This window comes from Equus przewalskii, chromosome 1 (genome assembly GCF_037783145.1).
Source record: "Equus przewalskii isolate Varuska chromosome 1, EquPr2, whole genome shotgun sequence".
Lineage (NCBI taxonomy): Eukaryota > Metazoa > Chordata > Mammalia > Perissodactyla > Equidae > Equus > Equus przewalskii.
Genome location: NC_091831.1, coordinates 58,188,735 through 58,209,565, shown reverse-complemented (window position 1 = coordinate 58,209,565; position 20,831 = coordinate 58,188,735). Strand labels below are relative to the sequence as shown.

General features: G+C 54.8%; 1 protein-coding gene across 1 annotated transcript in view; it reads right to left on the bottom strand.

Moving 5' to 3' along the window:
• COL13A1 (collagen type XIII alpha 1 chain) overlaps window positions 1-20,831 on the bottom strand; it is a 154,216-nt gene that overhangs the window by 17,907 nt on the left and 115,478 nt on the right. The window contains exons 19-35 of the mRNA XM_070620561.1: window positions 20,428-20,460; window positions 19,668-19,694; window positions 19,002-19,064; window positions 17,081-17,134; window positions 16,165-16,251; window positions 14,564-14,617; window positions 13,464-13,508; window positions 13,005-13,070; window positions 11,787-11,810; window positions 10,209-10,271; window positions 8,883-8,927; window positions 8,413-8,565; window positions 7,710-7,808; window positions 6,290-6,334; window positions 3,832-3,873; window positions 2,853-2,879; window positions 1,828-1,908 (exon numbers count right to left, since the gene is read on the bottom strand). Coding sequence (XP_070476662.1) covers window positions 1,828-1,908; window positions 2,853-2,879; window positions 3,832-3,873; window positions 6,290-6,334; window positions 7,710-7,808; window positions 8,413-8,565; window positions 8,883-8,927; window positions 10,209-10,271; window positions 11,787-11,810; window positions 13,005-13,070; window positions 13,464-13,508; window positions 14,564-14,617; window positions 16,165-16,251; window positions 17,081-17,134; window positions 19,002-19,064; window positions 19,668-19,694; window positions 20,428-20,460 — 1,008 coding nt within the window. The remainder of the gene's footprint in view (window positions 1-1,827; window positions 1,909-2,852; window positions 2,880-3,831; window positions 3,874-6,289; window positions 6,335-7,709; window positions 7,809-8,412; window positions 8,566-8,882; window positions 8,928-10,208; window positions 10,272-11,786; window positions 11,811-13,004; window positions 13,071-13,463; window positions 13,509-14,563; window positions 14,618-16,164; window positions 16,252-17,080; window positions 17,135-19,001; window positions 19,065-19,667; window positions 19,695-20,427; window positions 20,461-20,831) is intronic.

Genomic DNA, 20,831 nt, shown 5'->3' with positions numbered 1-20,831 from the left:
GCATTAATACTGAGTTATCTGGAGCACGGGGCACAACTGCAGGTTTTCAAGCCATATGTGGGCCACTGACATTATTTCGGATGGTCTGCAGTGTTGCAAGTAATTTTGATTTAATGTTAGAAAATGAGAGAGATTTCACATAAAATGCCAGATTTCCAGCCTTCTTTGAAAAACTAGAAATTTTTCAGAAATATGGGACCTTCATTCCCCTAGGGCAACAGTGCGCTGAACTGAGAAGCGGCTGCTCTCTTAAAGAAGGGACACATGGTCTCCAGTGCGCCACAGTCCTCACCACTCCCTATTGTTCTCCAAAGTCCATGTTAGTTGCCTCCTAGGAATATGCTTGCTCTGTTGTTTTCTTAAGGTAGCAAAAGTATTTCTCTATAGCCATGTCTCTAACAAAAGCTGAAAAATTAAAGACAGACTGGATTCTTTGTCTTTCCTCTGGCACTTTCTCTGTTTATGTTACCTGTTTGGTCTCTGTGCTGTCTCCTTTTCAACCCCTGACTGAATTCTCCAATGTTCACCAGGGCTGTTGGGGCCATGAAGGTGGACAAGGAGAGAGTTGTGGTTGGGTGGGGGCAGAAGGCTCTTTAATAGTAAGGAGCACTTAATCATTCCTGACGCAGCCTAAGACGTGGGAAAATGCCTGCTAAAGTCATCAGTCCTCTGCAGTCTGTCAAGTGCATCAGCTCCTTCAACGGTCCGCATTTGACGCACTAACGTGGCTGTAACATACCTTCAGCTCTAGCTGTTCAATTGTTGCGATGACATTAACCAGACCTTCAGGCTCTGCCAAGCTGGGGTAACTGGGCTTCCCATTGTTCCCCTGCTCTTTACAGCTTCCTGGGGTGGGAACTGGCCCGGTGCCCGGGATAGAGGAAGCCCCAGTGGCTGGAAGGAGCCCCTTTAGGAGGCCGTGGCCTCAGTGGATGAGCAGCCTGCAGCTTGGCCCAGCCACCGACTTCATGTATGACCTCAGGTGACTCACTGTCTTCTCTAGGCTTATCAGTAAAATGATTAACTGGATTGCTAAAGTCCCTTCCAGATCTTGAAAAACAAACCAAAAAGACTGCCCATCTCACTGGGGTGTGGTGAGGATGAGCCCAGGGCTCCAGGATGGCGTTGAGATACGCTCACCTAGACGCAGGTGAGGCCCTGATGAGGCCATCAGCCCAGGGGAGCTTGGGGCAAAGGATTCACCCAGGCTGCGCGTCTGGAAATGCGGCGCCTTCTGAGCAGCCCTCCACCCCTGCCCAACCTGGGGTCTCTAGCTGAGACTGAGGTCGGAGACCTCGTGGAACCGGGATCTGAGTGGCCTTAGCCCACTGGGACCAGAGAATCTGACTTTTTACAAGCTTTTCTGCCATGGCCAGTGCTTAAGAGCAAAGAGTGGGGGCTCTCTTGGGGTCCCTCAGGGAAAACAGGAGAGAGATGGCAAACACTCCATTGTCCCACTGCTCCCAAGTCCTCCAAGCCTGGCCCCTGCAAGGGCAGATTTTAATCAGCCACGAGAAGGGCCTGAGGCTGTTGTCAGGCCGCCTTTGACTCTCCAGCTGGGTGCTCCTTGGGGTGGGGGACCCTGTCCTTTTCCAGCTTTGACTTCCCCCCAGACCAGGGCCTGGCCCAGAGGAGGCCCTCAGTGAGAGGATTAGAGCCTACGGTCCTGCTCAGGTGGGAAAGTGAAACCACACAGAGCTTGGGGATGCTCAGAACTTTAGAACCTCGAGTTTTCCAGGGGCCTTCTCCCGGGGCCCTGCCCAGCCCCTCATCGGGATCACCCGTCTGGCCTCCTCACAAGAGTCCAGCTGGGTCCGCAATACTTACGGGTAATCCCAGAGGACCTCGGTCTCCTTTTTCTCCCTGGACGCCCTTCTCTCCTTTTGCTCCATCTAGTCCTGCTTCCCCCTGAAGGAAAGGGAGACAGGGGAGATCACAGGAGGGCATGTCCCAGACCACACTCATTCTTGCATTCTGGGGTCCCGGAGACAGGGGTGGGAGGTGATGGCGGGGCAGGTAGAGGAGGGAGGAAGGAGAAGGTGGAGGGGCCGGCACAGGGGTGGTAGGCTGGTCCTCCAAGAATCCTTGAATTCTTAGCCTGGCTCTGCCTCTGCTAGAGACCCCTGCATCCCTGTAGTAACTCTGAGGTCCCCAAAGGGAAAAAGGATGAGTGGAGTGGACACAAGCCGATGGTGCAGTTCCAGGTCAGGCTTTGGCGTAGGTGACCGTTTGCATGGCAGGTAAATTGGGACCCTGCAGAGATTGGCTGGCAGATGCTTGAAATGCCACCACTGGAGCTCTGAGGCTCCCAAATTATTTAGGAAAAGAAATTGTCTAATAGTCTCCTGAAGAATGTCAGGGAAGGAGGCAAGGGTCACTGTCATACCAGCAGCCTCCAGTCTCCCTTATTCATTTGAAATGCTTTGGGAGGTTGACTGCGAAAGCCCCAGGCCAGAGTCCAGTAGGCTTGGTCCCTGGGATGGGTCCCATGCTATGTCACTCTCTGTCTCCCACCAAACTTCACGGGGAGTGAAGGGTCTGGGGCAGGATACATGGTAAGAGGATTTCATCATTTGCTAAGACTCTAACCTGTCACTTGGTAGGGTCGATTGATGGATGGGAAAATTCTAAACCCAAAGCACACAAGGTGTCAATGATGGATGTTAAAGGGACCACAGGACTTCAGTCTATCCTGACCATAGCCTACTGGCTGGAGTGTCACATGATTCCACTTAGGGAAGGGGTCAGCTGGGCTGCCTGCCTCGGAAGCACCTTCCCTCTTTTCTGCCCTCACCGAGATGCAGCCCCCTCCGTACCCCTGGGCCAGCACCTGTCATAGGACCTCTTCTTACCTTTGGTCCAGGAACACCTTGGAGCCCCTGCATTTGGAATCAAAACAAGGCACCTCAGAACCGCATTTCTGTTTAAGTCAACTTCCTTGTCCACAAGTTGGACCATAAAACAGCAAGGGCTTGAGGCGCAGAGCCTGGCCAGGGGTCCCTGCTGGGGAGGTGGAAGTGGATTGAAGGGGGGCTGTGCTGGGGGCTCGCTGGGGTGGGGCTGAGCCGGGCTTCCCCAGCCTGGCACTGACTGGGAATCTCTCTGTGGCCCCCATGGCTGAACCAGAGTCTCATGATTTGCAGAGACCCCCAGGAAAAGTTAGAGAAATTAACATGTGCAAAGTGCTTACAGAAGAGTCTGGCACATAGCAAGTTTCAACACACATTGGCTTCTATCATTGTCATTACTACTGCTACTTCTACCAGTGACAACAGGTGACATAGTGTCACAGGGACCCTGAACTCTGCAGGGGCAAGGACCAGCATCTGTTGGTTTAGGATGCTTGGGGGCCCTCTAGGTGCAACACAAAGAGGTCCCTTTAAAGGCCTCATCTTATCATCTGTAACCATGGAGAGGCCAGTCCAGTGGGGCTGGTTCTAAATGGCCCACTTTCAGTTTTAATCCTGGTCTTCCTGCCAGCTGGTTAGCAGGAAGGAGGAAGAGAAGGAGCAGATGTCTGATGGCAAAGGGCAGAGTTTAGTGACAGAGCAACTCCTGCAGGGCTGTGGGACCAGACCCTGGGCTGTTGTGCCCGTCAACTGTTTCCAGCAAACTGGGCAAGGCCCAGGCTCCTCAGTGTCACCGAGAAGGTGCCTGTTTAACGTGGGAGGGAAGAGGAGCTGGGAAGGATTTGTGGACGAGAAAATCCGCCCTGGGAGGAGAAGGTGGTATGAACCAAGGCTCAGGTTGAGCCCAGTGACTGCTGTGGGGAGGGGACATTAGGGACACAATCACAGTGGACTGAAACACTGACAAGCCCTCCAAACTTACCGGAGGTCCAGGAGGCCCCTCTGGCCCTGGTGGCCCAGGAACCTAGAAGCCAAAGGGAGATAGTTAGCCCATCCTCTGTCATACTCTCAGGGGTCCTCCCTTCTCACGTGGCCCAGGGTCCAGCTGGGGACTGCAAAACCAGAGGAGGACAGAACTGCCCAGCATACAGTCTCCAAATGAAGGCTTAGAACAGGTCAGAAACTCAAAGCAACTCCTGAGCCTGCACAATGTTGAAAAAAAAAACATTGCCAGGAAATGCCCTCAAAATGTCCATTCTTCCAGGTTTTCTTGAAAAACCAGAAAATATGGCAGCGCTATGTTCTTGTTCATGCATGGTCATAATTGCCTGGAGCTGAATAAGAGCTCTCCCCTCCAGGTGGGGCATGAGATCTTCAGTCTACCCTGGTCCCCACTACTCCCTATTGTCTTTTACCTAGACGTTTATATTCATTTGTTGCATGCCTGGCCCTTGTAGCCATTTGAATTTGAGACCTTTGGCTTAGAGGAGGAGAGACTGGTTATCTGGAATGGGAGGAGGCTGAGATGTTTCTAAAGAATATTCCTCAAGTCCCCTCAGGTTTGTAACAGAGACTACTGGTCTGTTTACCGTGAAGGCAGGCTGAAGTAGAAGAGATTCAGAGTGGACAGTGAAGACGGAGGAAGCCAGGGCACTCTTCCTCTCTGCGGAGGACGGTGTGCATTGCAGATTCTGTCTCTGACAAAGATGGACATCTATTTGTCCACACTCAGCCACCCAAAAGGCAGGAAGCAGAGCTGCCTGCTCCTTTCTGAGCTGTCAGCCCACTTCGGCTCCAGGGCTGTCCTCGGGCACCTCGCCTTCCCAGGGTCAGAATCCCCTCGAGAGTGGCCCGGGCGGGGATCCCTCGTCAGCCCGCCATAGAGGGAGCCCCCGCACTGGGCAGACAGGGCATCACTAACGTCCCTTGGAGCTGTGGCCTTCCAGGTCTGTAGTCCCACAGTCTCCTTGGAGGGAACTCAATCTGCAGAAATTCCACTTCCTTAAAATAAAGTTCCCTGCTTTTTTTCTTACTATAAAGAATTCATTATCCTGACTGTGGAAGTAGTTATACAAATCTAAGCATGTATTAAAATTCACAGAACTGTACATTGCCCCCCCAAGTCAGTTTTACTGGATAATTTAAAAAATAAAAAATTTAAAAAGAATACAGACTCATTAGAATGTTTAATACATTCAAGAGAATTGAAAGAAGACAAAAGAATAAATATCTCTGAGTAATGCTAATATTTTGCTGTATTTCCTTCCACTCTTTTTTGATGCATAAAATGTATTTAAATATGTCTACACTTTTGATGATATTAGGTATACAGCTTGGTTCTCTGCTCTTTTTCACTTAACTTGAAACCTATTTTTTCTGCTTTTTGTATGTTCCCCACAAGCCTCCTTTTAGGCCGATGTGCTGCTCGTGGGCGGAATGAATGTGCGTGGTTACCCAGCCAGGGCTGGGAGCAGATCTTGGCACCAGGACAGCTCTCCAGCATGAGGACTATTATTACCATTAGTATTGTTGCCATAAGTTATTTATTCATTTCCGTCTTGTTAGAAATGTCGGCTGTTTCCAATTTTTACTTTAAATATTTCTGGAAGGAACGTTTTTGTGCATAATGCTTTTCCTGAATTTCAGAGCATTTCTTTAGGAGGCCATCCGTCTCCAAGTAAGTAATGCAGCGGTTATATGATCAGGTGTGTTTCACTAAGTGCAGATGGGGCTTGGTGACACTGAAGGTGACAGGGGCCAGGGAACCTCTCTGGGGACTGAGAAGATTTAGTGGTCTATCCCTTAGCTCTGTAGTGGGGTCTGGGGGGGCCCAGGCCCGCCCACCAAACAGCCTCTCCCTTGTGCATCCTTGACCTCTTGCTTTCCTGGCTCTTTCCCCCAACCCTACAAATATGCCTGATTCCCTCCCACCTGATGATAACCTGGCCTCTATCCTGAGTACCTCTCCTCTTCCCTTTACCATCACACTTCTCAAACGATAATGTCTCTCTCTGGAAATCCTACCTTGGGAGCTTCTAGGCAAACTCCTACAAAGTCTTCAAGACCCTGCTCAAATGACCCATCTTCTGGGGTCCTCACCTGACTCCTGAGCAGCTGCCATTCTAGCGTCCACTACTGGGGAAGTTGCTGCACAGGGCTGGTTCTGCTTATTTTCCTATCTCCAGGCTCTAGCACCGGGAATGAAATATGGCGGGGGCTCTGCGAATGCCGTTGAGGGATTTGCTTAATGGGGGAACTGGGGAGCAGCCCTGAGGTTCCATGGCTGACCCACGTGGTGCTCAGAAACCTTCAGCTTCTCGCCCCCTCCCCGAATCAGGCAGTGGCGAGTTTCATTCTAGAGTCAGGACACGCTGTGCCCACTGGAGAGACTGTGGTGGGATGAGGTCCCTGACACAGAAGGCAGAGCAGACACAACCTACCTCCACTCCCGGGTCTCCCTTCTCCCCGGCTTCTCCTTTCTCTCCCTGTGGGCACAAAACAGCATGGCGTGGGTGCCAGCACTCGGGGGAGCCTGGGACAGACACATCCTCAAATCTGTGGCAAATCAGACCTGGACTAGACTAGGCCTGGGTGTCAGCAAGGAACACCTTGGACGGAGGCTGTGGGGGTAGTCAACCTGAAGGACGAGGACCAGGGCAGGGCCCGTGATCACTGTCTTCAAGAACCTGAGGTTCCAGCACATGTGAGGAGAGGCTGATATTCTGCACGCACCCCGCAGGGCACAGAGCCTGGGGTGGACCTGTGACTTGTTTCTAACCAACAGAATTTGACATATGGCAAGTGTCGGGATGTCACTCCTGTGATTATGTTGCAAACTGTAACGCACGTATGTTATATAAATGATACCATGTAACATAGGTGAAGATTATGTTACAGATATGTTACACACAAACACACACACACACACACACCACACACAAAGAACTTTGCCTTGCTAGCACACACTGAGAGACTCCTGCTGGCCACAGCCTTGAAGAAGCAGCTGCTATAATGTGAACCGCCTACAATGGGGGAGGCCATGCGGCAGGGAACGGTGGGCGGCCTCTGGGAGCTGAGGGACGCAGTCCCACTAGAGCAAGGAACAGAGTTATGCCAACCGCAGCAAGCCTGGAAGAGGACCCAGCTCCAGATGAGCATGCAGCTGGCCCACAGCTTGACTGCAGCTTGTGAGGCCCTGGGCAGAGGACCTAGCTGAGATGTGCCTGGACTCTTAATCCACAGAAACTATGAGATAATAAGTATGTGTTTTAAGCCATCAAATTTGTATGATTTGTTATCAGCCACAGAAAACAAATATGGCTCTAGAAGCAGAGTGAGGGCCAATGGGGGAGGTTGATGAGGAAGCTTCCACACCACATCCAGGAGCATCCCCCTGGCTTGGAGCTGCCCCACGGTGGAGGTGCCATGTCAGGAGGCCGTGAGCCGCCTGCCTGTCCCAGCTGAGGGGGGCAGCCACGGGCAGGGGCTCCTGAGAGATTCCAGCACCGGATCAGAGGTGGGACCGGCTGACCTCTGAGGTTCTTTGTACTTCTCAGAGAATTCTCGGTCTAAGATCCTAGCACCTTTGACCTGGATTGGCGCCTGACGACAGAGCCACCATGCTGTGAGCTGAAGAAGCTGGAGCCCCTGTTTACACTCAAATGCCCCCTAGGGAGCAGCTGCTCATCCAGAGGCGCCCCTCTCCCCTCCAGGCCGGGCAGGCAGCCTAGGGGTTAGCGCAGCCTCACTGTGAGGCCAGGCACCCGCTGGGCTGGAGACCACACTGAGGGGCGCCCCTGCTCGTTTGCCCTCATCCACAGCTGCCTGCTGACAACCTTGACACCAGCCCTCTCGCCTTACTGTAAATCCCGGGAGCCCGATTGGGCCAGGCAATCCTGTTGTTCCAGGTCTCCCTTGGCCACCTGGTTCTCCTTTCTCCCCAGTTGGGCCGTCTAGACCCTACATATAGACAAAGATCTCTGTTAGTCAAGTGCAAGGTCGTCACGCTGAGCACCCGTGACCAACGGTGGCATGCACACATGGCTCCTTTCCTCCAAGGGCAGTGTCTGGGATGGTGCCCACACTGGAAACCACTGAGGCTCAGAGAAGGCTTCCAGGTCAAACCAGCAGCCTAACAGGACTGGGCTAAGGTCCTTTTTGTGTCCGTGCGACTTCTTCTGGTATAGAGATTCTGCATGCTTTCCTGAGAGGTAGATTTACACCCGTGACCTCATCGCCTTCCCAACAACCCAGCCTGGTACCCAGGAAGGCACTGTTCTCTCCGTTTTAGCGATGAGGAAACCGAGGCTCTGCCAGACTCACTGAATTCCCTTAGGACACAGACAGGAGGTGACAGAAGAGGACCCAGGAGTCTTAAAGTGGGAAACTGGCCTTCACGAGGTAAGCGGCTTGAGGGGAAACTGGGTGAATCCCTCGCCCCCAACTCTAGGCTCCAGGTTCCCAGCCCAAGCGGCAGCTGGCACCGGCACAGTGTGGCGCTCATGCTGGGGGTGGCGCATGCATCACAGGGCAGAGTTGTCTGGCAGCCAGCCCGGGCACTCACCGGGGGGCCTGCCTGCCCCGGCTCCCCTTTCTCCCCCTTCTCTCCCGGGCTCCCCGTGTGTCCGTCTTCTCCCTTCGTTCCTGCAGGCCCAGCCTTCCCAGGGGGGCCTTGGGGACCAGGAGGGCCCATGTCTCCTGGTTTGCCTCGAGGTCCCTTTAGAAAATATCAACCACACTTATTAGATACACTAATAGAGAAGAGAGGAGAGAGAACAGGAAAGAATGGGAGGTCCAGAGGACCCAGCTCCTCGTGCTTGAATGGACCAGGCAGAGAGCCCAGCCCAGCGAGGGTCAGCTGGCTCCCCTGGGCCAGCAGTGTGGGGATCAGCTGGACTTCTGCAGGGTCCGCCCCCACTCTCCTCCCCTTCTCCCTTCTCCAGGCTCACGCTGGGGCCTCTTCCAGGGCCTTCTGCCCCCTCCCGCCCTGAGCAAGGGCCATCCTGAGAGGTTTGTCTGAGTGTCTGTTCTTACCTTCTCCCCGTCGTGTCCTGGAGGGCCTGGCAGTCCAATCTCCCCCTGCAGCCAGAACGTGTAAAGGTCAGCCTCAGAGCAGAGCAGAGGGAAGCTGTCATGACGCAGCAGCACCGCCCACGGGCCAGCGCCTTCTCAGCGCTGTCCCAGGAGCTCTGTGCTTGCATTGTGTCCAGTTTACAGGTAAGGACGCCAGTGCAGAGCTGGGGGCCCAAGACCTGGGGTTGGTGAGGGGCAGAGCCAGATCCAAGCTGGGGCCTTCTGGCTCCACAGCCTCACACGGCTGCCTCTGAGGGCCCTGGGCATCCCCCGCTGCTCCACGGGAGGGGGTGCTTCCCTTCCTGCCCCCTCAAACCGCGCCCTCCTGTCCTGGCTGCCCCACAGGCAGCTCCCTTCATCTTCACATCAACTTGAGCCCCTTCTTAGTTCAGGAGGGAGATAAAGGAGGCAGGGCCTCTGAATGGGAGGCCAGGTAAACAACCAGCCGCATCCCCAAGGCAGAACGTTGTAGGTGCTGTGAGCGGAGCGGAGAGGAAAGGGCAGTGAACACTGCCTGATGCCCAGGGAAGCCTCAAGGAGGAGGGGCCTTTGAGTTGGGCTTGAATTGCAAGGACTTTGAAAGGTAAGGAAGAGGGGAAGGAACGTCAGGGCAGGGGCCTCAGAAGAAGAGGAGTGAGGGGCAAACATGAAGGGGCTTTTTTTTTTTTTTTTGAGGAAGACTGGCCCTGAGCTAACATCTGTGCCCATCTTCCGCTGCTTTATATGTGGGATGCCTATCACAGCATGGCTTGCTAAGCAGTGCCATGTCTGTACCTGGGATCCGAACTGGTGAACGCTGGGCCACCGAAGCGGAACGTGCGAACTTAACCACTGTGCCACTGGGCAGCCCCTTGAAGGACTTTTTGAGAAACTTCACAGGGGTGAGGGGCAGAGTATAAAAGGAGCAGAGGCAGGGAGCGAGGGAGGGTGAGACTGGGGAGGAGCTCAAGTCCCTGATGGCGGGTTGGGGTCCCCGCTGTGGTCCGGGTGGGGCAAGGGCTCTTTTAGACCCAGGCTCCACCACAGAGGAGGGCCTGTGAATTCCAGGAGCCCCTGACGGAGAGCAAGGGAAGAACTGAGCCCAGGAGGAGAGGGAGCAGCTGGGATGTGGGTGAGCAGGGCTCGTGGGGCCTCGTGGAGCATCGGGAGGAACTACCACTCAGAGTGCAGCGGGGGCTGTGGGAGGATGAGCGGGTCACAGGACAAGGGGCAGCCCTGAGGTCCTGTGCTCAGGACATACACAGACCTCTGCAGGGTCTGCATCCCTGTTGTCAAGACAAGTGTTACCTTCTGGCCTGGGATCCCTGGAGCTCCTGGTGGGCCGATCTGCCCGGGAAGACCAGGGGGCCCCTACGAAAGAAAAGAAAGATGTGTGGAAGAACTTTCTGACAGAGGAGAGGTGGCCTGTTGCCAGAGGAGTGTACGTGCAGGCTGGTTTATAGATATCAGTCATTTTCAAACTTTTCTTCCATGGCAGGAACACTTTTTTGCAAAGGAAATAACATGGAGACCCCACAGCAGAAAGCAGATAAGCACTGAGTATATTTGGGTTAAAGTGGGGGGTGGGGATCCTAGAGCCATGCCCAACAGCCTCTCCCCCTTCTTCCCTCTACAGCACCCATGGGGGCTCCTTGGGCTCCAAGAAGGCAAATCTGACCTTCCCTGACAGTGATTTAAAAACGTCTTTGGGAAACAACCCAAATGTCCATCAATAGGTGAAGATCTGGTACATCCATTCAATGGAATACTACTCAGCATTGAAAAAGGAAACAGGCATTGGTACATGCCATGGTGTGGAGGAAACCCAGACCCATTACACTGAGCAAAAGAAGCCAGACACAGAAAACTACGTACTGTGTGATTCTATGCCTAGGAAACTCCGGAAAAGACAAATCTAATCTGTGATGACAGAAAGCAGATCAGTGGTGGCCTGGGGTTGGGGGTAGGTGTGGGATTGACTCCTCAGGCCATGAGGAAACTTTCTGGAGTACTGGGGTGGTGCATATGTGAGTATATACATTTGTCAAAACTCCTAGAATGGGTACATTTTATTGTATGTAAATTATACCTCCACGTTGATTAAAAAAAAAAAGAAAAGAAGTTTCCAGGCAGGTTTGGCTTCCAACACCTATTTCAAATAATATATTTTAATGTGCCCATTAAATGAAGCTCATTGATTCCAGAATCATGTGGTTCATACCACTTTCTGGGGTTGGGACGTCAGATGACTGGTGTTTGATTCTGGGTTTGCGTCATCCCTAAGTGTGTTCTGTGGCATGCAGCCACCAAAGATATTAAGTGAAATGAAATTCCAGTAGTTTGAGAACTTTGTGATTTCCCCTCTTCTCTCCACCTGGAAGTTAAACCTGGTGGCAGTCGTTTTAACTACAAATATTAACTGAGAGCCTGAAAAAAAAAGGCTTGGAAGTCACTGGCTTTCCAAATGCAGATAATGAAACTGATTTCTAGGGAAGGGGGAAATGTGGAAGGTTGCTACTGATTTTTTAAGTTGCTGGATTTTATTAGCTGAAGGTTGAGAAAAAGGAGAAACATGACACTATCCTCCCTTGTATCACTGTTTCCTCGACACAGCTGTCGACAGAACCCAGCATTTATGCTCTGACAAGAGAGCAGAGCTGAGTCGTGAAGAGCCGCTCCAGCAGACGGCCATGACCCAGGGGCGGGCAGCTCCTGAGACCCCCTGCTCCGGCTCACGTTGCCCTCTGCCCAGCACCATAGGGTCGACCCTAAGCCAGAAGCCCCGTGTCTGCTTTCTGGAGGCGAGAGCTCAAGTCCTTGCTTCCAGGCTGCCTCCCCCAACCCTGGCCTGGGGCCCGAGGAGAGCACGCAAGGAGGAGGACTCACCATCAAGGCCAGCGTTCGGATCTCCTGAAAAACCAACACCACGCAGTCAGCTGAAGAGCGAGTCAAGAGTCGCCCACCGTGTCCCCTCAGCCCAGTCATGGAAACATGGCAGCAGGGCCCCTCCAGGAGCACAGCAGAGGTAGACGCTCTAGGTGGGCTCTGTGCCTCCCAGCCCCATGCCACCCCCACCTTTCCCAGAGGTTTGTAATCATTGGACAGAGAACACGCCACCTGTCACCAAATGCTGCTCTGAAGCTGTCCTACAACAGGCTCAGCCGTGCCCTCCAAGGACGGCAGCCTCTCCCTCACTCCACCAGAGACAGAGGGAAGCACTATCTCCTGTTCCTTCCAACTGCTGACGGGGACCCTCCCTGTTCTCTTGTCTTCTCCCAGAACCCAGCTCAAGGCTCTGACGTACTTCCTTTAAATAAACAGATGTAGTATAGCAAAATATGGAACCACTCAAAAGTAAATTACAGGGACAACTGTTAGCATTAAAAAAGAATTTACACCCTATAAGCGGATTCACACAGGTACAAAGATTCTTTAAAGGAGCAGGTCTCAACCTGGTGCAATTTTGTCCCCCAGGGGACATCTGGCAATGTCTGGAGACATATTTTGGTTGTTAGAACTGGGAGTGGGGTGCTACTGGCATCTAGTGGGTGGAGACCAGGTATGCTGCTAACTATCCTACAACAGCCAGGACAGCCTTCCCCACAGCCAAGATCATCCAGCCCCAAGTGTCAATGGTGCCAAGAAATCCCACTTTAAAGGGTGAGTACCATGTGAATGTGAAATATGACTAAATTGACACAAAGGGAGATATCTTTCAGAAAGACAGATGCTACTATGTGCAAGGGGAATGTGTGCTGAAGAAATGGGGCCAGAACCCTGGATGGGCCAGCAGCCCACAGGGTGCCAGATGCTCCAGTTACGACTCTCAGTTATCCAGAGCCATAACGGGCCAACTGGGTCCAGACTGAGAGCCAGGTCACCTGGATGCCAAACGAGGGGGCTGTTTGCCTGAAGGCTGCGTGGTGGCAGGCCAAAGGAGAGAAAGCAAGGGAGAGACTGTCCTGGAAGCTCTGCCTGGTGGCCTGGCGTCAGGGACACTAATCAGTGCTGCAGTGCCCTTCGTCAGGGCCCGGTGCGGGGGGTGTGGATCCCGGAGGCCCACGCACACCTCCAGGTCTCTGGTCTCTGGGCTGGCCCACTCACCTGGAGAGCCTCATTGATGTTTCCATTGTAATCCACCATCTCTTTCCCCGGTTCTCCCTTGGAACCCTACAAGACAATGGGATCTCAACGCAGGCCCGGGCCAGCAGGGACCTGAGGACCAGTGTCACCTGCTCTCCATCAAATGGGACCAGGGCCAACAGTGGCTGCACCTGGCTGCACACAGGTGGATGCAGAGTGGCAATAGAGGGAGCCTGTCAGGGGATTGCAAACACTCTCAGAGGATGCCCAGGGGTTCTACAGCAAACACAGAAGACACCATGTGAGAACTCTGGACTAGACAGACCTGCAGAGGACAGACCGATCACGGCTGCAGTGTCAGACCTCCCATCTGGGGCCAGAATGCTCTTCCTCTTCCTCCCCCTCAAGACCCCAGGGACAAGCCACTTCACGCTGAGACCCCAGGGCGGTGCTGTAACTCTGGGTGGGAGACGCACGTACCTTGGGGCCAGCTGGTCCCTCTTCTCCAGTTGCTCCAGGCTCCCCCTGTTGCATGACAAAATTGGAGTGAAATGGGGATAAAGCCGGGTATCAGAAAACGTGTCCCCAGATGGGTCACCTGTTAGGGGCTGTCGAGCAGCCAGGAGCCTTATCTTCCTCAGGAGCCCTGTGCATGAAGGGCAGGCTCCGCCCCTCAGGAAGCACCTCCTCCTGCCCCTCCCTCCAGTCCTCTAAGTCAGCCCCCTCCTTGGGGGCAGGGACCAGGCCCTTTGCTTCCCTTCATTTCCAATCTGTTCAGGTAACAAGGGCTCAGTAACAGTTTGCCCATCGCCTGGGTGGTGAGTAACTGCCAGAGAGCCTCTGTGGTTCTCTCCGGGGCCTGTCGGCTTGCCAAAGACCCCAAATGCAGCGGAAACACGGGGCCAGTGTTGGGTATTAGGAACCAAGGCAGGGCGGGGCTGGGGGGACACCTGTTCCTGTGCAAACAGGACAGAACTATGGGGAATAAACGGAACAGTGGTGTAAATCGTGCAAAACAAACCACAGTTCCATTTGTTCTGGGATGATGGTAACACTGAAGACAATTTTTTAAAAACCAACATAGAAAGTAAAAATAAAAGAAAACAAACCCTTTCACATAACTCAACCCCTGGTGACCCTGCCGTTGGCCAGCTCACAGAGCGCTGAGCCACTGCCACCTCCAGTGAGCTGCCCCTACCTCCCCGCCCCCACAGCACTTCAGTCCAGGGGTGCCTGTGTGGGACCCAGCGGCACTGACCCGACCCTTCCATAGGGAGCACCTGGAGAAGTGGGAGCCCCGCCTTCACCAGCGGCTTGGAAGCTAACAGAGCAGGGGTCTGTGTTACTCCCACCCAAGTGTCGCGCCCCTGGGCCAGCCTCTGCATGGCTGCTGTCCCAGTGGAAGGTTCTCCAACCCCAGGCAACCAGGAGAGACGGCAGCCGGGAGCCACTGCCCATCAGCCTGTGCCCCAGGGGTCCAGCTGCAGGGACGGCCGGGGACTGCTTCTCTCTCTGAGCTGGGGCTTGAACTCCCAAGAAGACCCTTATTCTGCAGCTCTCAGATCTGCGGGCCTCTGTACCTTGTCTCCTTGCCGTCCTGGGGGCCCGGCCCGGCCTTCGACACCAGCTTCTCCCTGGGGAAGAGGAGGGGGATGGGGTGAGGGCACGCAAGGCAGCTCAGACAGCTGCTTAAGGGGGCAAATATGGTCTTGCTCTTGATGTCCTGGTAGTACGTGTCTTTCTGCCTCTGTCTTCTTCCCCGCTGGCTTCTACCAACTCACCCAATTCTACCTATCTGACTCCTACCAACCCCTGGGCCCGGCCCGGGTCTCACCTCTTCCTGGCTGCCCTCCCTGTCTACTCCCTTTCTCCCCTGAGTTCTGCACTACTTGCTGATGTCCACCCGGCACGGCCAGGCCCTCCTGGGTTCTCGGTTAACACACAAGCCCAGCTCCATTGCAGCATCTGTGGACTGCCATCAGCCCCTGGCTGTGGGAAGGCAGGTCATTTTGGAGCCTGGAACACCTGTCAAGGCACCTCATCAGGTCCTGCCTGGGAGCCAGAGGGGAGAGTGAAGGCCCTGGGCAGGTGGGGAGGCCCCAGGAGGCCTCGGACAGGAGGGGCAGGGAGAGGCAGGAGGAGGCCCTTCCAAATACCTCACTTCCTCAACATCTGCCTCGTCCTGGAAAGAGGACACGAGTTTCTTCCAGCTTTCCTTCCCTTTTGTCCCAGGATGCAGGTTTCCCCAACCCCAAATCAAGACCCAAGATGTGCCAGGTATCCGTGCCCTGAAGGGTTGGCTGAGGGTATCCTAGAGCCCAGGGGCAGGGCGTCTTTGGCAAAGCGGGTGCTCATGCCTGGGCAGCTCTATTCCCGCCCTGGCAGGTGGGCACGGGGGGCTGGGTATCCTGAGGCCCTTCCCGCCACTTCTTCTCATCTGTCTATAGGGCTCGCTGTGGCTCCCTACACTATATGCCTGTGAGCTGTGGGTTGGTTTGTCCTGCCAGATCGTGGGCAAACCGAGGGCAGGCTCTCTGAGGCCCACTGCCGGTGCAGGGACCAGGCCACAGCAGGCCCTGGGTAAATGCCAGTGGAATGAATGCATCTATTGCCTCAAATCACGTGGAGTAATGACTCCTCCCCTTACAAGCTAAGAAAGAGACCCCTCACTTCCCTGCACTGCTAAAATAGACCAAGCAACACGGGAGGTGTCTGCTTTGGGAAACAAATCTCACCACTGTGTTTCCACCCAGTGCAAAGAAGTGCGGGCAGTCCACTGCAGCTGTCCTCTGCTGCGACCCCCTCCCCCATGTGCCAGCACGGGGGGCCCAGCTGACCACTGACCTGCCACCTACTCAGAGCCTAGGCGAGGGGCCTTGCTGGCTGTCCTAAGCCTTGCATCCATTGGGCCCTGACTCAGATACACCACAGCCATTTGAACCAATGGGACCATCCATCTGCCCCAGGGGAGACATCTCTCCTGGACGGTCAAATCGTCACTGCTTAGAAGCAGATGCTCAGTACAAATGACCTTTCTGGAATCCACTGGAAAAACTACAAATCTGGAATAGAAGACTAGAGAAGGCAAGGTGTCCAGGACACAGAGTGCCCAACAATGGGCTGAGGATAAAGGCCACAGGCGACCGTGTCCCATGAGAACTGATCCCAGGGAAAGACTCACCTTCGGCCCTGGGGGCCCAGGGAGCCCTGGGGGGCCAGGCTCCCCTCTGCCTCCTCCAATGGAGTTGCCAGCATCACCCTTCTCTCCCTGGGGGCAGAAGGCAGAGTTACCAGCTCTGGAGGGAGGCGGTTGACCCCTTCCTTCCGATCCTCTGTCTTTCCCCCCTCACAGGTCAAAGGAATGGAGGCAGTGGTCTCAGTCCAGGCTGAATGGGGGGACGTTCAGAGGTCTGTGGGGTCCAGGATGGCTGGGGACCAGAGGCCTTCAGAAGCCAGGCCTAGTCTGATCCGGCCGTGGGATATGAAGGGAGAATGGAGCTGGTTGCTGAAGGGGAACACGTGTAGGGCTGAAACAAGAGACCATCAGGACCTGGGTCCTCAGCAGTGTTTCTCAAGGCGTGTCCCACGGGACACTCCTCAGGGGCTTGGGAATATGTGAAACGTGACAAAGGGTCTGGCGGCCAAACAATGGTAGGAAACGCAGAGTGAGATGAAGCTTGCCAGCTCCTCCCACACAGGTGCCCAGACTCGGACAGGCTGAGGTGCCGGTGACCCTCCAAGGGGTCCTGTCCTACACAGCCCTCCCCAAACTGACTTGACCTCAAGGCGCTTTTATTTTTTAAATGGAATATCTTTTAAAAATAGAGTATCTCATGCACTGTAGAGCACATTTTCAAAGCTGGTGACTAGGTCATAACTACTGAGTTCGTTGAATTTGGGCACTGGGGACAATGAGGGCCTCCCATGTGGTACCCCAAGTGTCCCTCCCCTGAAACAGAATCCAGCTGTGTTCCAGCTGCTTTCCCCCCAGTCTGGGAGGGACGTCTCCAATGCTGGGGTCCGTGTGAGTGTGCAGGGCCGATAATGTGGGTGGGGTTGGACGCAGAACCCACTGTTCAGAGCTCATCGATACCCACCTTGTGCCCCAGGAGGCCGAGTGGCCCAGGGGGGCCTGCAGCCCCCTTCTCACCCTGTGGAGGAAACGCAGACAGTGAGGCGTTAGGAACTTTCTCCCCAGGGTGTCCAAAGGCACCAGCCCCACCAGCACAGGGCCTTGGATTCTCTCTCCTGCCTCCCTGCCGCTCATGGGCTGCTTTCTGAAGGAATCTACTTTCTGCCAGACCTACAGTCTGCATCATTGTTCTCCTGTCCCCATGGGGGCTGGGCCCTCACCACTCACGCAGGCAGAGGAGTGACACTGCCACACGTGGTAACCAAGGCCAAGAGCCTGTAGTCCCATTTGGGGGTCTCCTGGGGTGAGGCCAGCAGTGTGAAATGACAGTAAAAGCTCTTCTTTTTAACCACTATGCTCTTTTCCGTGTTTGTGATGCCTAGTAATTAGAGGCCCGGTCTCTGGGGAGAGCTTTCTGCCCTCCTCCTCTCTGCCTCCAGGGAAGACGAAACCATCCATGCCTTCTCCCCCAGAGGGATATTCTAAGAAGTTTGCCTCCTGTTATGGGTTGAATTGTGTCCCCTCAAAATTTGTATGTCAAAGGCCTAAGTCCCAGTATCTCATAATGTGACCTTATTTGGAAATAGGGTCGCTGGAGACATAATTAGCTATGTTATGAGGTCACACTGGAGTAGGTGGGCCCCTAATCCACTATGACTGGTGTCCTTATAAAAAGGGGAAATTTGGACACCGACACACATGTGGGGAGAACACCAGCGAAGATGAAGGCAGAGGTTGGAGTGATGCTTGTACAAGCCAAGAACAGCAAGGATGCCAGCAAACTGCCAGAAACTAGGAGGGAGGTGTGGAACAGATTGTCCTTCTCAGCTCTCGGAGGGAACCAACCCTGCCGACACCTTGATCTCAGACTTCGGGCCTCCAGACTGTGGGACAATAAATTTCCATTGTGTAAGCCACACACTTTGTGGTCCTTTGTTAGAGTGGTCCTAGCAAACTAATACTTGCCCCTAACCAGCTGCTTCCACGACTGAAGAACTCTTTTTCTCCCCTATGATGCGGACACAGTCCCCTAGAGATCCCCCAGCCCAGTGGTCACTGCACATGACAAGGGTTGTGACCATGGACCACTCTCACCGCCACAGTGGCAGAGCCAGGCCTAGCACCTGGCTCTCCTGATGCTCCGTCATCTAAGACACGAAGACTTCACTTGGCATTCACAGAGTGTCTCATATCAGGAGAGCCCCCAAGAGCACCCCGCCAGGCCTGCACGAGAAGCTCCACTCTATATAGACTGATGGCTGGTGCTTCTTGTATGTAATAACATAAATCGAGGGCCCTGGGGTCATAATTTGCTCAGATGTCTCAATGAACTTTCCAGCTGCAGCCACAAAAGAGGCCACACCAACTCTTTGGGTGTCATCCCCTTATTACCTGCCCTTGGGTAAAAGCTGAATGACAAAATGGCCCTGAAGCTGGCCCAGGGAGGGGAGGAAGCTGGGTAAGGGCCGAGGTGCTGGGTGGGAAGGGAGTCCGGGGCCCCAGCGGCCCCGCTTTGCCTGAGCTGCACCTAGGGTGTGTCTTAGCTGGGGCCTGCCCTGACACCAGAGGCTGGGTCTACAGGGAAAGGACCCGCTGCGGCCCTGCAGAGGCCCTGGGGGAGTGGGGACAGAGGGAGGGAGGGCGGGCCTGCCTGCCGTCTGCTGGGCTTTCCTCCTGGATAACTGATGGCTTTCAGGGAGGGAGGGTGCGCTCAAGAGTGTGAATTTCTGAAGTTTTTCAGGCCATCCCCGCACTCCCCTCTTCCTGGAGACACATGCACCCACAGCACACTGCAGGCAGCACACCAGCCACAGGGGTGGGCAAGGAGTGGGGACCCGCGGAGGCCAGGATGAAGGGGGCACACACTCAAAGACACAATATCCTACCCTCTGCCCCCTCTTTCCCGGCAAACCTGGGGGCCCCGGCTTCCCTGCTGCTCCTGGGTCTCCCTTTGGAGTAAGAAGAGAAAGTCACTGATAAGAGGATGGGGTGCGGTGAGGGGCTGGTGGACAGTGATCAAAGACCAGTGTTTCCAGAATACTAGTCCCATAAGATGCTCCTCTTGAAAAAGCATGCCCTGGTCAAAAAGTTTGAAAATGCTGCACAGCATATTTCTTTCTAGAACTTCCCAGTGCACATTTGGCATTTTAAAGGCTCTGAGCAGGCCTGCAGTAAAGAAATCTGTGTAATATTTTAAACCCTGTATTTCTCAAACACATTTGACCACAGAAACTTTTTTTCATGTTACATCTCCTATTGTCCTAGATGAGAGAGACAGAGCCCTGGAGGTAGGGGGACAGCAGCTACTGCCCGCTGGAGCTGACGTGCAGGCAAACTGGCCAGCTGCCCAGCTCGGGATCCAGCGAGGGGGAGGCACTCGCAGTGTATTTCCGACAAGCAGGCCCTCCCCGGCGGGGCCCTCCCCTGCTCAGTCAGGTCCCCAGCCCCAGGCCAGCCTCAGGGGGACCAAGATGAAACAGCAGCAGCCACTCCCAACTCCACCCCGTGCCTGATGCTCCAGGCAGCCCAGAACATTCCCTCTGTATCCGTACCTTGGCTCCTGGGGTCCCTGGCTCACCCTGTGTGGAAAAAAAGAAGACTCAGGCAAAGAAATGGGAGAGAGGGAGCGAGCGAGAGTGAGGGAGAGCAGGAGAGAAGGTGCTCTGGGGGGAGGCGAAGGATCCGGCCAGCCCAGGGCTTTCCTCTGCCTCGGCCTCAGGCCCCAGGCCCCAGGCCCAAGCAGGCTCCCAACTGTTTCTTATTCTTCCCCTAGGTGAGGAGGGTGGCAGGTGTGAGCATCAGCAAGGCACCCCAGGAGGAGGGCGAGGAAGGAAAGGGCATTTGCTTTGGACACGATGCCCCATGCAGGTGGACCTGCTTGGGGATCCACCCATCTGCCTGCCAACCAATGGGTGGTTAGGGCTGGGTCCAGGAGAAGGACCCTTGTTCTCCTCTCTGCAGGCATGTGGCGTCCAGGAGGAGGACCCCTGCCCTCCTCTCTGCAGGCACACAGCCGCTGAGTCCTAGAGGGTAAAGGAAAGCCCTGGGCCCCCTTGCACATGGCAGCCTGGCGAGAGCCTCAGTTGAGGCTGGTAAACACTTGCTACTTACTTGCAAGGCTTAGTGCAACATCTGTTGTTCAAGTTGTGCATCTGGCATAAATGTTGCTTTAAGAGAAAGGTTTCCGAATCCCGTCTGTCCCTCCCTATTCCAGTGGCCACCCCACTGAGCCCCTGCAGCCCCAGCTCTGTCCTCCGCTCTCCATCTCTCCTATCCTGCCCCTCATTTGTTGAGTTACGACGTTCCACTGACCTTCATCCCAGCCACAGCGATTCCAGGAGCACCCTGGCAGAGAGAGGAAAAGACGTGGAGACTTCCTGTGGTCAGGGGGAAGCACGAGGAAGCGGCCAGCCTCCCCTTGGGGAGATGTGAAGGCTGACTGCTCACTTCTGTCAGCCGCCCAGACCCACAGGACAGGTGGGTTGCTGAGCTGGGCGGAGGGAGAGTGGGCTCCGAGGAAGAGGCTCTATGCAGCACACATACCCACCCGCTCAGCTCCCGCGCCCTCCTGGGGGACATAGTGGGCACCTTGGCAGGGAGCCCACGGGTGGGCTAGATGGGGGCATCCCTGGTGGAAAGGGGGGAGAGCTTCCCTGGGATAGGAAAGAAGAGGAAGAGGTGGGAGGGGAAGGCGGAGTAGTGGGAGAGCTGTGGGA